Here is a 17,972-nt window from a genome sequence, read left to right on the forward strand (position 1 = left end):
TTCCAGACTATTCCTGTAGGAACAGCTTGGGGGTTTAATACCTTTTTAAAAAATTAGTAATCCATTTCTCAGATTCCTGTAGCTGAGGTAAAGTTGTTGCAGCTCAGGCCTGATGACAGAAGTGTGCTGTTTGCAGGAGAGCACATCGATGTACCTCAGGCAGTTGTGTGACTGTAGCATAGACACGTACTGAAGTGCTTCCCCGAACATGGGACTGGGCATACTTACCAAGGCCCTGCTGAAATTTTGGGATGGGACTGTGCTTTAAACCTGAACAATCTGGAGATGGTTCCTGGCAATGGACTTGGCAAAACCAAATAGGAGCAGCAAATAGCCTTCTGGTGCTTGCCTGTTGTTTGGTAGATGGCCACATGCATGCCTCAACATGTGCTGTTGTGTTACGTGCTCATCCTCAACCCCCCCAGGAGCTGGGACCATCTGTTTGGGCTCTGTTTCTGTTTATTTCAAGCTACTTCTGAAAATTAGATTAAAAACTTTTTTCCAGTTTCCTTTCTACACAATAATTTCCAGCCCGATGTGGCTGGTCTGGCCGTCAACGAGTCATGCTTAGCCCCAAAGCAGTCCCCAAGATGTGACACTCAGCTATAACCTGAGCTGCGACATGTGTCAGGGCCTGGCCCAACGCCCTGTAAAAAGAGGGGTTTGTTGGTGTCTGAAGGACCTGACTTGGTGTCCGAATGCTGATGTGCCAAAGTGCTGGGAGACATCATGGTGCCCAGTCCTGAGACACCTGCGTTTGGGTGAGGCTACACACAGAGCCTTCCGTGAGAGCACCCCGTAACGTGACCCAAACAGGACACCTGCAACTGTACGCCCCGGCCATGCACGTTCTGAAAAAATGAAGCTTAAAGACACCAGCCGCTGTGTGGTTACCGCCTGTAACCTTGACTACCTGATGTGTTTGGTGGTTCAGGTAGTCCTGCCCCTTGGTTTTTCTTTTTGCTTTTGCTTGTCATAGGCTGGAGTAGAGCCCAGCCTCAGGGTTTAATTTCTTTATAGTTCCATAATCCATCTGCATGCCCATCCACTAGAGCGGGTTGCTGGTGTTGGCTCTCCCGGCTTTCTTTGATTTTGATTTTTTTTTTCCATTTTGAGTTCAATTATTGCTAACTTTTTTGTTTTTTTGTTCTTTTTTTTAACTTGCAGTGCAAGCTTCACATAAAGCCTGTCAAGCCAAGGATGTTCCTGCATTCACCTGCTTTTGCAGTAATGTGTCTCTGCCATCTGTTTTCTTTCTTTTATCTTTTTTCTTTTTTTTTTCTTCATTTTTTAACATGAATAACTATTAACTCATCTAATAACATAGTGGGAACAAGAAGGAAGAAGGATTGGGTACAGGACTGTATGCAACTGGATGTTCAGGTGTGGGTGGAGGGGCAAAGTAACGATACCATATATTCTTCTTGTCAAAACCAGCAGCAGCAAATCATTCTTGGCCCCAAATTGGAACTGAGAGTCAGGGCTGGACATCAGCAGCTCAGGTGATCATCACTGACTGGGTCAGGTCCTCAGTGTTGCTGGCATACCCGGCTCTCGGAGGGCTGGCTGCAGCAGCCCTGGGCTGAAGGGGGTCCCTGGCTCTGCAGAAACCAGCCGCAGGGAATTACTGGCTCATAGCCCTGTCCCTGGTGTGGCTAAACCCTGAAGTTTAGTCCGACCCTATTCCTTCAATAGCTAATGTGTCACAGCAATTACGAGTCCCGCTGTTGGGGGAGAGGGAGGGGGGGGTATGTGTGTGTAGATAACCAAAGTTTAACTGACCTTGCATGCCATTACATTTGCATGATTTTTTTTTATTAGTTCCTGTTTTTGTTGTCTTGACTTGATCGTAGTAGTTGGCTTGGATTTATTGTCATGTGCTGGCATATTTTCACAGCCACCCTTCCAGTTCAGTGTAGTAGCTACCTGCTGAATGCTGCGGTGGGAACCGAGCGGCGCTGCAGGTGCCTGGGAGGACCGTACCTTATTACTGCTTTCCATGGGTTACTTGCCTGACCGTAACCTTTGAAACCTCACTTCAAATAGTACCTGGTTTCCAATGCGTGTGATCTTAGGAAGACTTAGAAGTCCTTGTGGAATCAAATGCCTGGGTAAGGGGGAAGGCATAGCCTTCAGCATCCTCTTAGAGCCTTCAGGAGGGACACGGTTTAGTGATGGCAGTGCTGGGTTAACGGTTGGACTTGGTGATCTTAAAGGTCTTTTCCAACCTAAATGATTCTATGATTCTAGAAGGATTCCTGCATGCACTTAAATACAGACTTGCAAAGCTGTGGGATCCAGAATTTCATGTCACGGGAGAGAAGGTGCCTAGACGTACATTCCCTACGCTCCCCACCAGCCCTCCTGCGCCAGGGACAACGTCCCATTCAGATGTCCCTTGAATGTGCAAAGGGGACTTACCATCAGCTAGGCCTCGCTGCGTGGCCAGCACGGGTGAATATTGGTCTGTTTAATGTGTATTTTCTATGCTATTGCTTTTCGGACAGGCTCTTTCCCTTCCTTCCCAAGAAGTGGCGAGCCATGCTTACTCTATGACTTCTGGATTTCTTTCTCTTCTGCTGATGTACAGCCAGCATTTCCACTGCTCCTAGCTAGGTAGTCTCCTGTTTCTTTCCTTAAAGCACTCTTAAATAACTCTTTCCACTTAAGTCTTGCACACTGCAGTTCTTTGCTTGTTTCTGGGATGGAGTTTCTTGCCTCTCTGGGAGGGGAAAAAAAAAAAAGGCAGAATTACCACCTTTTTTGGAGTGCTGGACTGTGAAATGTGTTTGGAGGTTGGCCTTTGTGTTGTTTTGCTTTTTAACCTTCACTGCTTAAACATGGCTTTGGGAAGAGGACATCTAAATACAGTGTCTTAGACAGACAGCAAAAATTGATTGAAGATGAATAAGCTGGAAATGAAACAGTTGAGACTTTTCCTTTTTCTCTTCTGTTTTTTTTTTTTTTTTCCATGTGTTTGTTTTTTGGGTGTGGTGTTGGGGTGTGTTTTTTTTACCTGGTCTTATTAATCATGATGCATTTTTTGTCAAGTTCAATAGGTTTGCTAGGGAGTTGTTTGGAAAAATGAAACTATGGTTCTGTGTCTTCTGGCAAATCAAGCTTTAAAATCTTGAGTTATCAAGGAATAAGTTTGGATTTTGTCAGTTTTTTTTACAGTGGCATCATATGCACATCACTGAATACTTGTGTTGGTATGCTGTGCTTCAGCTGTCTCTGTGCATGTCCTCTTTTTAATTACCGACATTTTGTGCCAAGTAGAAAACTAATTTTAACGTTTATTTGTTCTGCTTCATTTAACAGCCCTTCAAGGGATGTTTGGCAGGGGAAATCAGCTATGTCTAGCTATACATATTTTTTATTATTATTTTTTTAACAGAAAGCTGTGGCCAAGTGTGTTAATGTATTTTTGGTTGAGTTTCTTTCTCCAGCCAAAAGTAAGCTGTTTTGGAGAAACTGGGAATAAACTGTGAACTTGCAGAAGTTAAAGGTACTGGTTTGGGTTTTTTGCCAAGGAGATGTTAATGACTTTTTTTTTTTTTTTTTTCCCTTAAACTCCCAGGCCATGTTTAGCTTGTTACTGCTGCACTTCTTTCTTTACTTATGCCTTTTTTCACAGTAGCACCTGATTCTGCATGGAGCAAATCATACACTCACATCTAGTTGGATGTGCTTTTACCTTTGCATGTAAGTACAGGAGTAAAAGACTCACCCTTTCTGCTTCACTACTGATATGAAACCAGGTGTGTTTTTTCTGGGGGGTGTGTCTTTAAGTCCGCTTCCTTACAAGTGGCATGGTTAAAACTACTTTAAAACTTTCTGCAATAATCTGCTTTTGCCAAGATGTTGGAAAGAAGCCGTAGGGAACATGCCTTCCAGCTTCTGTTGGATGCCTAAAGCAACGCTGCGCAGCTTCTCTGCGTGCTTGAAGCTACCAGGCCAGCTGGTGGAACTGTGGGAGGCAGTTGCATGGGCAGGAGCCTGGCTTGAGAGGCACTGCAGCCTTTAATGTGCATTAGGCAGTGATGGTAACTAGCTGATAATGCCGAATGTTCCTGACAAGGTGGATTTCAAACCTTAGGATAATAAAAAGGACCAGGAAAGCACACTAAAATGTGTGTTTCTGGGATGATGGTGTTCCCAGGGCATGGAGTGAACCCTCAGAATGGGAAAACATGCAAAATCCAGGTCGCTGAGAGGGGCCGCGATAGCTCTGTAGAGGTGGGCACGCGTGTGTCTGGCAGTCGGCCAAAAAGGCAGAGGTGAACAAGGGTTTGCTCCCCTAAAACCTCACTGGGGTTGCACTGTTCCTGTCCAGGAGGGCAGTAAGTAGGAAGGTGCCCTTTGAGCTCACAGGCGTTCCATGCACCATCACCTTGCATCTCCTGCAGCGTGTGGTGCTGCCAGGGAGGGGGGGAACAGTGACGGACACCCACCCTGGGCTCCCCGCCAGCCCGAAAACTGCAGCTGGTGTCACCCCCTCTGTGTGCTTTTGACAGCTTGACATCCTGTCGAGGAGATTTGGATTTCTGTGTCTCTCTTCCAGCGTGTCTTTATTTAACATGACCAGTGTTTCTCCAGGTAGCTCTCATTCAGCTTCTCCTAAAACGTCCAAGTGAAAATGGAAATGTCTTTTTGTTTGTGATCATATCAGATAATGTCCATTTGAATCCAGTTACCGTTTGCCCTTCTAAGGTGTTAGAAGAGCCGCGTGTTTGTCTCTTCTCCAAGGACCCTGGTTGCATTTGCAGTGTATAATATCCATGATGCTCTCATCAGCCTGTATCAGCATGGAACTATACAAATATGAAGGGTTTTTTTTAATTAACAGAAAATAAAGCTGTGAACAGCGGTAGAAATATTGTATTTGTATACATTTTTAATATCCCGATTGCCTTAAACTATAGATGTAGAACTTTATTACCTTGCTATTTGAAAATAACCTGTGTTTGTAACTAAATAATTGTTTAACCTACATACAGTGTTAATGCAAATTATATGTATGCATCTGTTAGATATTGTCACTTTATTTGATGTTAAAATATTTCAGTTTTTGAACTACAAATTGAATAATAACCTTGTAGCTAAACTCAGTCGTTTCTTGTATATGCTTTAGGTTATATACGCAAATAGTGCCAACACTTGAAGTGGGGAGAGGAAATATATTTTTACCCAAATGCCTTGGTCTTTGCGTGGCCTTTGTGACTTTGTTTTGCTGTTGCCATTTTGTAACTGTGTGAAAGGAGAGGCCGAGGCAGCGCGAAGTTTCCCAGCAGCTGGGTTGTGTTTTGGAGATGCCTCCGTAGGTTTGTGCTAGTGTTTGTCAGTCGCTTTTTGTGGCCGTTGTGAGCTTGTTCTCCAGATCAGCTGGTGTCTTGGAGAGGTCCAGGCCTCCCCGGTATAGTTGGGTTGTATGACACCTCCCTGGCGCATTCCTTCCTTCATGGCTTACTTCCTTTAAAATGTTGTTCCTCCTTTTTTTTTTTTTCCTCTCTCTCTCTCTTCTCTCTCCCACTTTTTCATTTCAATTCTGAATCTCTGTTTCTTTTCTTTTCTGTTTTTCTCTTTTTCTGTAGCTTCTTCTTTATGTAAACGTCATCTTGCCAAAGCCCCCACACCCTCTCTCCCAGTGGACAGTAGGGCACTGGAAGAGCCTGCAGCTACGGGCACCAGGAGAAGAGCCATCTCATTCTTCCATCACGTCTGCCCTTCTCTCCTTCCCTTTTTGTTTTTCACCTGTGCGTCTGAGGGTGCACTGTGCTGTGTGTCTCTGTGCGGGATCTGTCTGCTCCCAGCGTGTCTCCGACAGAATTGAGGCTTCCAAAAATGACAGAGGTAACGGCTGAAGGAGAGAGCTTGGCCATGATGTGACATACTGCACCGGGTTAGTTTTGTGGGTTTTCTTTTCTCCCCCCTCCCATTTTCTTTCCTTTTGCCATAATACACACGTGTTGCTGATGACAAATAGAATGACGGACTGTGAATGAGGGTGAGTGTGTAGAGCTGGAGTATTTCATTTCTGCCCCTAAAGAACACGTCTGGCTGCTTTGGACACCACAGCTTCATCACAAGTACGTCCTGTGCTCCTCCGACACGTGCTGAAAATAAGTCCTTAGACCTGGGTGACTTCTTGTTTTCAGTCCACAGCCACACGAGGCGGGGATGGCTGTCGCACACCATGTGCTGATGGAGCCTGTTCTGGGCAGCCAAGGCCTTACTGTTTTCTGGCTGATCTGCCTGCGTCTGAGCAAAGTAGGTATCTCTTCTTGTACAACTGAGCTGCACGGACTTGTACTTCGCTTGAGGGCTTCATTTTGTTTTCATGAAGCCTAATTAGTGATAATTTTTTTTTTACCAATCCTGAACATGGGATAGCTGTTCAACTTTCTAACTTGTTTACTTTGGAAGTGAATTCAGTCAAAAAGCTTGAGAAGTGCCAAAGGATTGTTTGAAGGTAAAAACAAAGCTCGTAAACTTGGTGTGTAGTGACCTCTAGCTGGGTTGGGGTGGATGGAAGGGGACAGCCTGATGATCCTCTCTGGATATTTTTTCATGTGGGGTGATGCACTTTTTTTTTTTTTTTTTTTTCCTTTAACCGAATACTAGTGATTTATTCTTCTCATCTGTGACCCTTAATCAAGGAATTCACCTCCTTTAACCTGCCGTGGAAAAGATGCTATTAAATCATCCAGGGTTTGCCTCCTCAATCTGTGTGCGAAGCGCAAGCTGCCACGGGTCTCTGCTGAAACCTGCTGGGTTTTTTTAAAGAAGCACAATATTTTTCAGCACTCTTCAGTGACAAGGGTTAGACACTCCCGCCAGCCTGGTGGTATTTTTCTAAAGTGGCAGAAGAACTGTTTATCCTGGAAAACCTTTGCAGCCAACTAAGTGACTTTATAGATACAATCGGGAAGATTATTAAATACTGGCCTTGCGCGTATGCTGTAACGATTTACCTGGTATGTAAATGGAATTGCTGACCGTTGCTCAAGTTGAAGGGATAGGGATATTAGCACAAATGTAGCTTAGGACAGATTTTGCATTGATACTGACAACGGGGCCTGCCCCACTCCTTAGCCTTCAGCACTCTCAGGTGAGGGTCTGCACTCCAGCCACTGGTGCTTACCAGGAGAGCCAGATCTAGAAAACATTTCACATCCAGCCTTTGGAAGATGAAACAGAGTCCCTACCGCCGCACAGGCTGAGGCCTTGAGGGTGTTGTTGGATTAAACCTTGCCTGTGTCAAGTCCTTTCTTACTCTGCAAAACCGCAGGTGCTTTGCTAACTGGGAGCAGGTTGCAGGAGGGAAGCCTTCTTGTTTTGACAGGGCTTAGGCAGCAGCTCTGCATGCACCGGGCCAGCCATACCTAGCAAAAAGTGACGGGCCGAGCCACACGTTATCTGAAGTGAATCGGTAACCCTGCAGCCAAGGGCTGCTGCGGGACTGGGGCTGCTGGTCCTTGAGCCACCCCTGTGCCTCATCCAGGGCGACTCACCTCTGGCCTGGGGTTCTCTGCGCATGAAGGCGGTTGCTGTTTACTGAGAAAATGTCTTGCCCATTAAAACACCCCATTTACAAGTGCTGTGTCTCTCTTTTTTCAGTGTTGGCACCTAGGCCAGTCTGCAGTGTCAGGGACCACCCAGGGGCCTTGTCGTGGCTTGTCTTTGCAACCCCCTCCATGGTGGTAGCCTCCAACTTGCCAAAATACCTGTTGGTTACTTGCCCAGAGGCCACCCCACCTGTGGGATGGCCCCTGCAGCACCCTGGGCAGTGAGACCCTCCCCAGTGCCCCTGTTTTGGGGAGGGAATCCTCTTCTTATGTTTCTCATGTTCCTTGGACTTTTTTTTTTTTGCCTTCATTTAAAAATTGTGGTGTGGGTTTATCTGGTGGTAGGCGTCTAGCCTATAAAATCCCACCGCTGTGCTATAGCCCTCTCATGAAATAGTCACTTACGTATTTAGTTCATGGTCTTGGATGGGCACAGAGCTATTCTGCTGGGCTCTACCTTGTGTCAGCTCACCCATGTTGGGATGGTTTGGGACCCAGGGTTGGTCATGGGTGGCTGGGCATCATTTACTGCAAGTAAGAAGAAAAAAATTAGGTGGTGGTGTGTTGTTTGGGTTTTTTTTTCCTGTACCTAAAGAGAGGAATCTTAGCCATGTAGCTGTGCCTTGTGACTCTGAAATCTTGTGTGTCAGTAGGAAGTCATGACCAAATTTGCAGGCTGGCAACACTGAAGGAGTATCCCGATGGATTCCCGTCTGCCGGGTCAGCCCTGGGCTTTGCCAGGAGCTCTGCAGACCTCGACTTTTAGGGCACTTGTGCCCTTTGCAAGTGCAGGGCTGTACTGGAGGAGGTGGTTTCTCAGCAGCTGGAGGGGCTCAGGGCTAGGTGACCCACCAGTAGTGCTCCTCTGTCAAGAAGGTTCGAAGAAGGGCAAAACCCTTTTGCTGGTTGACTTCTAAATCCAGATAGAATTTTTTTTTTTAAAAGCTTTATATAAAAAGAAGCAGGTAAGTGCAAACCAAATGCCAACACTTACATGACCTGCCTTTATTTTGCAGCTGTAGAGTTTTGCTGTGCTGGTGCCTTGAGTCCTGCATGCGCCTCTGGACTTCATGTCTCCAGAAGGACGTAGTGGAGTTAGAGAAGGGCACTAATGACAAAATGGGATGGAGCAGCAGCCTGCCAGGTGAGACTGCAAAGGCTTGGAGGCCTCAGTTTGGAGAGAGAAAGGCTGAGATGAGAGGGAGGATCAGCCCTGCTGTGAGCTTGGAGGTTGCAGCAGGTGTCCTCTAGAGGTCCCTTGCAGCCTAAATTTATTTAGCCTGATTCTGTGTTACAAAGTCTGCTAAGTTATGATGATGGTGGTGGGTGCTGACCTGCTAGTTACCCCGCTGTCCGACTAGAACCAGAGAGCACGTAGCTAAAAGGAAATCAGCTCAAAACACAGAGTAACGTTCTTACAGAGCAGGCAGTACCCTTCTGGAACTTGTTGCCCCAGGTTGTTGTGGCGGATGGTATCTGCAGAAGGTTTTGGGGTTTGGGCTTTTTTGGTTCGTTGGTTTTGTTTTCTATTTTTAAAGGTAAATTCATAGGGAACAGAGGCACAAGGAACTTTAAGAGGGGGGAACGAGTTGAAACATCTGACATCCACCAGTCTGGTGGTGGTGGATGCTGGGGCAGAGGGAGGGGAACGGAAAGCATGTGTGGGCGCTGCAGGCGGTGTTTGCAGCGAGATGTGTGTTGGACAGGGCTGAGCTGCAGGAGCGCTGCCAAGGCTTCCCCGCACCTCTGTGCTGGGCGGAGGGGCTGGTGCTGTGCCTTTGGCTCGCTCCTCCATGGCACGCAGCTCCTGGGGGAAGAGGTGTCAGCGTGGGGAGGTAATTGCAGTGTGAAACCCGTTGTTGGACAGCCCAGAGGGGTTATTTGTCGCTTGGTGTCATCAGATGCCCCCAGCAGAGCTGGGAAAGCCGCTTCATCCACAGGAGTAAGCTAGTTTAAAATCGTTTGTGGGCTTAACCCTCCTGTTGCTGCTGGGGAGTAAAAGAGCTTTAAGGAGCTCCCAAAGTGCAGAGCTAGGAGCAGCTTCCAGGTTGGACGTGCCCCATGGCAGCAGCCGGCGGGGCGCAGTGCCATGTGGCTGCGGGCTGGGTGGCAGCGTGCCTGCCAGAGGGGACCGAGGTATCCACCTACCAGCTGCTTGAGGAACGAGCATCTCCCCCATGCTCACTATCTGCAGGTCTTGTGTAAGAGAGAAATACTTTATGAATGATCCCCCCGGGCTAACTGGGACGAAGGAGGTGAATCGGTATCTCTCTGAGGCAGTGTTGTGGAGAAAATTGCAGAGAGGTTACTGCTATCAGGTCTTCAAAGCAAACCCCTGTGAGATGTTGAGGGAAGATGGGGTGTTGCAGAGAGTAACAGCTGCGCGGCACATAAAGGTGAGCTGGGAGTATTGCTAGGCGGCTTTGAAACAAGTAGCAGTGCTCTGCCGAAACACGGCTGCCACGCGCCCGGGTGCTCCCTGGGGTTTGGGGCACTGTGCTGAGCAGCGGCGTGCATGGGTTTGTGCATGGAATGGGTTTATCCCGTTGCCCCAGAGGGAGGTGAGGCAGCACTGAACTGAGCCTGCAGTTTACAACTGGTTTCCCTCCAGCTGGCCGTTCACCTGACCCCTGTGCTCAGCGGCACTCCTGCCATTGCTGCTCTGGGCCTCTGCTACACCAGGCGGACCCAGTGCTCGCCATCTTCGCTAGGTCCGCGGCATGAAGCATTGGGGTGCTGTGAAGTTTGGGGGAAGGCCACATGAATATGAGAAGTCACGGGCATCAGGGGATATTCTCCTCTGTGTAACAGGCAGCCCTGGCAGCGCTCCAGGATGGTCCTGTGTTTTGACAGTGGGAACAACATACAAGTCAGCCTGCTACCGGAGTGGCGAGGCGATGGGTGAGGGCTGCATTCGGGCTGTGTCGTTGCCTGGTGGTTGGTTGTTTTTTTTTTTTTTGTGGGGAGGAAATGTGAGAAGTGGGAAATGTATTTTCTCTCTGGCAATGCAGGTTGTTTCCAAATCAGCTGGACCTTGCTATGTGGGGGAGCTGATCGGGCTGGGATGTGGCTCATTTTGAAAGGCAAGCCTGTCTTTGAACATCGCCTTTTTAGCTGCAAAACACTGCAAATCTGTCCACCAGTGCAGCCAGCAATGCAGACCTGCATTCCATGGGCTCCTTGCTGGCCCTAGCTGGCCTGGGACATGGGTGCCTGCTGCACGAGCAGCAGGAGGAGATCTGCAGAGCTGAAGAGCACCTTGTGACATTGCTGCAGTCCCCTGTGGAGGCTTGTGTGCCAGCCCTGGCCTCCGAGACCCAGGGTGGCCGGTCCCTAAAGTACAGCTCAGCCACCCAGGTCAGCACCAGGACAGGAGGGCTAAGCTGGCGCTCCGAGTCCGGTTATGTTTTGCCCCTGGCTCACAGCAGAGCTCAGGGCCTGCACCTGGGGCACGAGTAGTTTTGCAGGTGAATCCTCTGTACCCCGCTGCATCTGTACGCCTCGATGGTGCAGCCGGGCTCTCGGGTGTATCAAGGTACCACAGGCACAACCGGGCATTCCCTCAGTGGATGCGTTCCATACGTGCTGGTGGGTTGAAAGGGTGCGTTGAAATCTAGTGTGCTCACAGGAAAAGCAGAGAGGAAGGAGATGACCTCAGGCCGTGCATTCCCAGTGGCAGAGACGGGAGTTTTCCTTTTGCATCCAGAAGAGCAAAAGGCAACAGGATGCTGCTGGGCAGCGCAGCTAGGAACCGGCCCACAAGTGTCCTAGTGCCTGCACGAAGACAGCCAGGCAGCGGCCTCAGCCAGGCCCTGCAGGGGGGCATCTGCCCAACTGGGGACAAGCTTTGCCTGTCCCAGCCTTGTTTGCATTGGAGCTGCCTGTAGCCAGGCGAAAGACAAGAAGCGCGGACTTGTGCATAGCGCCAACAAAATAAAAAGGTGCCTCCTTCTGCGATCTGCTCCGGGGCTGGGGGAAGTGCTTGGGTGCTGGGGGCTCGGGGGTGTGAGGGCTGCCTTGGCAGCAGGGGAGGTTTTGAGCCCTGCCTCTTCAGGCGGGTGCCTCAGGTGCACTCCGGGTTGGTGCAGCGCAGGGGGGCTGGGAAGGTTCCTGGGCCCTGACCCTTTCCAGCGTGGTGCTTAATACCTGCAGAGCCAGAAGTAACGCTGCCTTTAGCGAGTGCAGTTTTGAGGGCAGCTGGTGGTACCGTAAAAGTAATTTTGTGACTCTCAAAAGCTGCTTCTCGCTAGAGGCATCTCCCTGCCCCTTTGCTGCAAACAACAAAAGTTGTTGCTTTTCCTCAAAGCAACAACAAAAATAAAAGGTTTCTTGCCTGCAAACATGGCACACCTGGGGCCCAGCACAGCTCAGCAGCCTAGCTCCGTCACTGCAGGGCTCCGCTACCAGGGCTGTGCGAGCTGGGGACGCGCCTGGTGTGGGGACAGCCAGGACCTGCTCTTGTCCTGTTGGTTTTTGCAGGAGGAGAAAATGGTGAGAAGGAAAACTCTGTTGCCTTCTCACAAAGCGCCTCACAACCACGGCTGCAGCACATCTGGTAGAGCAGAACTGCTCCGGCAGCACCCAAATCTCTTTCCTGACGCCCAGCTTCCCCCCCTTCTGTTCCAGCCGGGGTCCCGCCAGCTGGCACAAGCAAACACGTTCCTTTCTCCAGCCCGGCGCCAACTCCTCTCCTTCTGCGCGTCTGCAGATGGCTTTGGGCCGGGATCCTCCCGAGTGCCTGTGTGCTGCTGCTGCTGCAGCCGAATGGGGAGTGCATCCCAGAAACTGGGTGGGAAGGAGCGTGGGGAGGGGGAGAAGCCAGCGGAAGGTGAGGCTTAGATTTATTGCCGTGGGATGACAACGCCGTGGCACTTCGGGCCCATCTTCTTCCCTGAAAAAACTCTCTCCACAGCGGTGTACGGTGCAGGCTGGCACCGCTGGAAGAGGCCTGGCTCACTTCTGACTGCGGGTGCAGCTGGAGCGCTGAGCAGCTGCTCCCTTCAAGCTGGATCACTTGAACCGCCGCTCACACGCAGCAAGCGCGCACAGGCTCCCCTCTGTGCAGAAACCGCGGGTGCCTGGCTCAGTGTGAAAATGGCCTGGCTCTGATCTTTCTCATGCTAATGTTGTTTTATCTAGTGTTGGAAATCAGGGCAGTTATTTTTATTTCGAGCTGTTGTGCTGTGTGATTTAACAGAAAAAGGTGTTCGCCTTGCAGTGGGTTTGGAGTAGTGAGCGTCAGGATGACGGAGCTCTTGCAGCGAAGGGGTGTTCTGCTGGGGGTGCGGTAGGTGAAGCCCCAAACCTGCGCAGCACCCTGGCCGAAGAAAAGCGAGCAACGGGAGAAGAGAGAAGGTCAGGGACTGGTTATACCATAAGGAGGACAGAAAGGGCTGGAAGGGGAAAAGGAAGGTGCACACCCCGCCGAGAAATGTGTCTGTGGGATGAGATCCCCAGGACACAGGCAGGAAGAGAGCTGAAACCCCGAGAAGTGTCTTGTCACAGTGGACTCCGCGCAACAAAAACAATGGCACCTCAGGAGATGTGAGGCAGGAGGGGCCGGCTCCTCCTGAAATTCAAAACCAGCCGGGAAGAAGGTGAGATTACAGAGCAGAATCAATTCCATAACCTACGAGTTTACAGAGAAGAGCAGAAAGGAATTCTGTGCTAACCTTTTCGTTACCAGACGTGCCTTTCAGTGGAAGGGGTGTCAGGCAAGCAGGCACCCACAGCCAGCCTGAGCTCAGGAAACACGACTCCAACGAGGCGTTCCGTTCCGAATACCAGAAAGGAGATGGCTGCAAGATGGGTGAGCTGGATGCACCAAGCGGCCTGTGCTCAGCTGGGAAGAGGAACAGCCTTGGGACCAGCCTTGGGACCGAGGAAGGAGTGAGAAGCACTGGAGTTGGGGCTAGAGCTGGAACCGCTGCAGAGGCGGTGATGAGTTTGTGTTGTGCAGCTCCCCTGGCACCCCGGCTGCCCAGCGCCCCTCAAGTCGCTTTGCCACAGCTCTGGCACGGAGCAGCTCCCTTGCAGCCTCCAAGTAAAACCGATCCTGGACGGGGGTGAAAAGCACAACACCAGACTCGGAATCCAGGACAACTTTCTTTATTGCTACCAGAAGGCTTTCATCAGTACAATGGCTCCAAGTACGATACCTTCCTCAGGGCTGTGGAGAGAGCTTACAATTGGAACAGGTCATTCTGAGAAAACAGAGGTGTACATTTAAGAGACAAGTTTTTAAAGGTTTTACGCTTGGTTAGAGGTTACATGAACACAAAACTTCTGGGTTAGGGTCTTTTGGTTTTGTGGCTGATAATGACACACCTTTCAAACCTCAGGCGTACGTAGCTGCCCCAGCACCTCACCGAGCAGCGCGGGTCACATGCTAAGCGTAGAAACATATGGGGAAAAAAACAGACTCTGCACAATTTAAGGTTTACACTTGATGTAGAGTCAAGCAGTGGTGAAAATCCACACTGAGTGCAAACAAGAAAAAAATACCATTTTTGTTGAAGTGATACAAAATCCATTAGCTGTTTGCTGTGTTAGAAAACACAAACTGTTTCAACCTGGAGAAGTCTCTGTGCAAGGTACAGAGAGCAGCGGCCGGCTGCCCGAGTGTTCTTCTAGAGTACTTTCACACTCCTGTGGCTATTACTTAAGTGTGGAGCAGCTTGCAAGCATTGGTTTTTGGTTTTTTTCCTGACTAACCTTTTATTTAAATCCAGTTTTTAAACATTATCACATTTAAACACCAAAGTGCTAACAAAACAAAAAAGGTCTTTTTCTTTAGAAAGGAAAAAGAAAGCTGTCGTGAAGGTCAGGTAGTACAGAACATCATGCACAAGACTTGCTGAGAATTAAAAAAGGAGCAAGCAGAAAGAGAGCAAGGAGCAGATGGAGATCGGATCAGAGAGGTGGTAGTTGGCTGGGAAACCTGGAACAACTCTGCACGACTGATGTGAGCTCTTGGACATGGAGGATGGGTTACAATACACAGGAGCAGAAAAACAGTGGAACTGACAACACTAGAAAGAAACAATTTTTTGCTACTTTTTTTGTTTGGTTTTTGGGTCTTTTTTTAGATTTTTATACTTTTTTGTGTTTTTAAGTGCTTAAATAGTGGAACTATAATTAGCCGCACAAGAAAAAAATTCAAAAAAGGGTTGGGATTTTTTTTTTTCTGTTTTTTGGCTCCCTTCAGTTCAGCCTGAGAAGGTATGGCCCCTTCTTCCCCCACTGAGAACACAGGGTGCCAGGTTCTGCACGGTTTCTAGAGTAGCTGTGGTGGAGCAGGTGGTGTGTGCCCACAGCTACATAACAGACACTGGCTGTAAAGGTGGACAAGGGGAAACGTTGCCCTCCTGCCTCGAGACATCAGCGCCACAAACAGAGCCCATGTTTTCAAGAGCCACTACCTCTGGAGCAATGTCTTCGTTGTAGAGACGCTTGATACCATCGTAGAAGTCATCCACTTCCATCTCTTCCACTTTACGCTTGGCAGAGGCTTGCTTGCAACCGCTGGGAGCTGGCAGACGCTGGTAGAGCGCGGCTGTACCTGTGACTGGCACTTCTGGCCTGCCGTTGTCCTTGGAGAAACCTGGCCCTGGGACAGAGGAGGGCTGGCATTTGAACGCTCCTCTGTTACAGGTCACCAGGGTATGCTGGAGGGGACTGTAGACATATACAGAATTGGGCAGCAGAGAAGACTGCAGAGTGGAAAGGTGATGTGCCACAAGCTCCCGGCAGTGGATCAGCTGCGAGCTATCCATCTGGAGGGGGAAGACAAGCAAAGATACCGGCATTACGGGATCGCTGCCAAGGAGAGGAGAGGCCATCAGCCAGCGCAGGGCAAAGGCTCTGAGCGCACCGCCACCCAGGCCCCTCACTTCTCAACGACATGCTGGATGCAGGAGAAAGTAAGCGATAAAGGACCAAAAAGACCCCCAGCACGATGACTTGGTAAGATGCGGACCCCTGCTCCTTCTTAGGCCTCATGGGAATAGCGGAGAGGGGAAACCTTTCGGATATTAGAAGGTTTCGCTGCGTATTTTCAGCAGCTGGAGTGTTTGTCTTTGCAGTACCGGTCAGGACCACCCCGTGCACTTAGCGTGAATGGCTGAGCGGCTAACCAGGACTTTCTCCCCCGATGGTGTTTTCTCCGCAGTGCAGAGTGCCTGCATACACCAGGACACTCAGCTCCTCCCTTTGTCACCTACTGCATGCAGTCACCATCAAAACTTTGCAGAACTGTCCCAAACAAACCGTCGCTTCAGGCTGAAGCACCGCCATCCTTGCAAAAGCGTAACTGCAGGCAGAGAGCAGCAGCTGGGGATCCGAAAGCCCCGGCTGGCTTGGCTTGGCTCGGCTCACTGGAGTATGGAGCAAGACAGCCTCCTGCGGCGCCCAGGCCCTCCCCGCTGCGATGTGCGGTACCAGCACCCCCTCACCTGTGCCTTCTGGAGCAGCTCGATGATGAGAGCCAGCCAGTCGGGGAGCAGCTTCTCCAGCTCCAGGCTGACGATGGCCAGCGCCAGCATGGAGCCCTTGAACTGCAGCAGCTGGTAACAGGCCATGCAGTGCAGCAGCTGCTTGGTGAGCGCTGCCACGTGCTGAGAGGGACTCAGCTTGGGCAGGATGGTCAGTAGCTGAGGCCTGTTGGACACCGCAACTGCGTGGAACTGGGGGGGGAAACAAGCACGTGAGGCAGCTGGCGTCGCTGACAGGCAACCCCACAGGCAAAGCCAGGTCAGACTTCAAGAATGGCATGCGACACGTCTCTGATGCACAAGGATTCTCCAGCTTAACAGTCTATTTCTGCACCGTGGGGGAAAAAAACCAAGGCGCTGAACCTGCCAGCAGCTTGGTGCCACCTTTCTGGCAGGACCTGGCATCGTACACATCGTCTGCCTGGGGAACCAGGCTTCCCGGGGCTCTGCAAAAGCCTACCCCCTTCCACCCTTCTCTCCCGGCAACGCAGGTCTGGCAGTTGGTGTCCTAGACAAAAACCGCTTTTCAAGCAAGCAGAGGATGAAATTCAAGAGAACCTCAGGACGCTTTCCGTCCCTTTGCCTTACCCATGAATCTGGTTCTCTGGCCATGCCCTTCTGCAGCAGGCACAGAGCATACCCATCGCCCAGCATCGGCGCTTTCTCCATGGCTGTACTTAACTGCTTTTGTGCTGCCTGGCATTTAGCTCTGAGCAAACGCACTAGCAATTAAGATTATGAGGCAATGTTTCTCAGGATTGGCGAGTCTTAGTGTGTAGCTTAACATGCCTCAAAACAGGCCAGATGGTCAGATGGCACGCCCACGTTTTGGAAATTGCACCCCAAGTGTCACAAGTCTCCTGAAATTCTCTGGCAAGGCTTTTTCTTTCAGAAACTACTTGTACAGAGGAATTACAAACACATCCTGAGGTCTTCGCTCCCCTACAGGTACAGTTTTTGTCTAGGTACCTCGATACATTATGTACACCGACAGACACCAGAAAGAACACAAGCAGCCCTTCACTTACAATATGAAGGAAATCCAGTGGCGTTGCCATGTGAAGATCCCAGTTCAGTTTATCCAGGATAATCTTCTCCATTCGGCGAATTTCAGCTGGAGAACAACCACAAAAGCTATCCCGAGCCAACACCTTCAGTACTGGAATCCTCTGCAAAAGCCAACACAAAAAAGAAATGAGAGAACCAGTCATTATAGAAATCACACAAAACGCTTCGTTCCTGTCCTGGCAAGCGTCAGCCACCATGTGCAAGCAAAGGCAGGACTGGAAGAGCTGTGTTCACACAATGCTAAGGTGGTAAGAACAAAAAAAATTACCTCATCTTCCTCAATGGTCTTTGCAGCAAGGAAGAAGCAGCTGATTGCAATACAGTTCAAGTACTTTGGACGGGCCTACAGTACAGAAAAGCAGAGAAGTCTCTGTGTGAATGTGATGCAAAAATTATGCTCAATCCTTTCTGGTCGGACATCCTGAGCCCCAGGGTCTCGCTGCCCAGGCAGTGCGTTCCGGATCGACAGGCTGACCTCCTACGCCACAGCGGTGGCAAGCTGTGCCAAGCAAAACTCCACACTCCATGATGTAAGGCAGAACAGCAACCTGCCAGCCCTGCGATCGTAACTGGCTCCCACTGATGTGCAGCGCTGGAGTGGAAAGAGCTCGGGTTTAGGCACTGCAGTAGAAACAGGAAGGAGAGAATCAGAAGGGCCAGACTGTCACCTGGCAAAAAAAAATAAATATTGCCACTCCATCTGCTTCAGCAGAGCTCTGCTGCTAGTGCTGCTGGGGGTCAGACACAGAATAGGCAGGAAAAAGAAGGTAATTTATGAAACACTGTCCTTGCCAAGGGACGTGTAAAACACCCGTGAAAACCACTACTCATGTCATTTCACATT

At 49.8% G+C, this 17,972-nt stretch overlaps 2 protein-coding genes across 5 annotated transcripts in view; one reads left to right on the forward strand and one right to left on the reverse strand.

Moving 5' to 3' along the window:
- SEPTIN11 (septin 11) overlaps window positions 1-7,572 on the forward strand; it is a 61,269-nt gene extending 53,697 nt beyond the window's left edge. For 2 of the 3 annotated variants that reach the window (XM_037392725.1, XM_037392736.1), the window contains one exon: window positions 1,168-5,197. Coding sequence is in view for 2 of the 3 variants with exons in the window: in XM_037392736.1 (XP_037248633.1) it covers window positions 1,168-1,183 (16 nt within the window). In the remaining variant the exon portion in view is untranslated. Of the gene's footprint in view, window positions 1-1,167; window positions 5,198-5,594 lie in introns of those variants that run through there. The other variant, XM_037392744.1, reaches the window with a different exon arrangement.
- Window positions 7,573-13,660: 6,088 nt separating this feature from the next.
- The window catches only part of CCNI (cyclin I), a 35,717-nt gene continuing 31,405 nt past the window's right edge, over window positions 13,661-17,972 (reverse strand). For both annotated transcript variants that reach the window (XM_037392765.1, XM_037392758.1), the window contains 4 exons: window positions 17,397-17,471; window positions 17,089-17,229; window positions 16,022-16,252; window positions 13,661-15,343 (listed from right to left, as the gene is read on the reverse strand). In XM_037392765.1, the coding sequence (XP_037248662.1) occupies window positions 14,885-15,343; window positions 16,022-16,252; window positions 17,089-17,229; window positions 17,397-17,471 (906 nt within the window). In that variant the 3' untranslated portion in view covers window positions 13,661-14,884. The remainder of the gene's footprint in view (window positions 15,344-16,021; window positions 16,253-17,088; window positions 17,230-17,396; window positions 17,472-17,972) is intronic.

This window comes from Falco rusticolus, chromosome 1 (genome assembly GCF_015220075.1).
Source record: "Falco rusticolus isolate bFalRus1 chromosome 1, bFalRus1.pri, whole genome shotgun sequence".
NCBI lineage: Eukaryota > Metazoa > Chordata > Aves > Falconiformes > Falconidae > Falco > Falco rusticolus.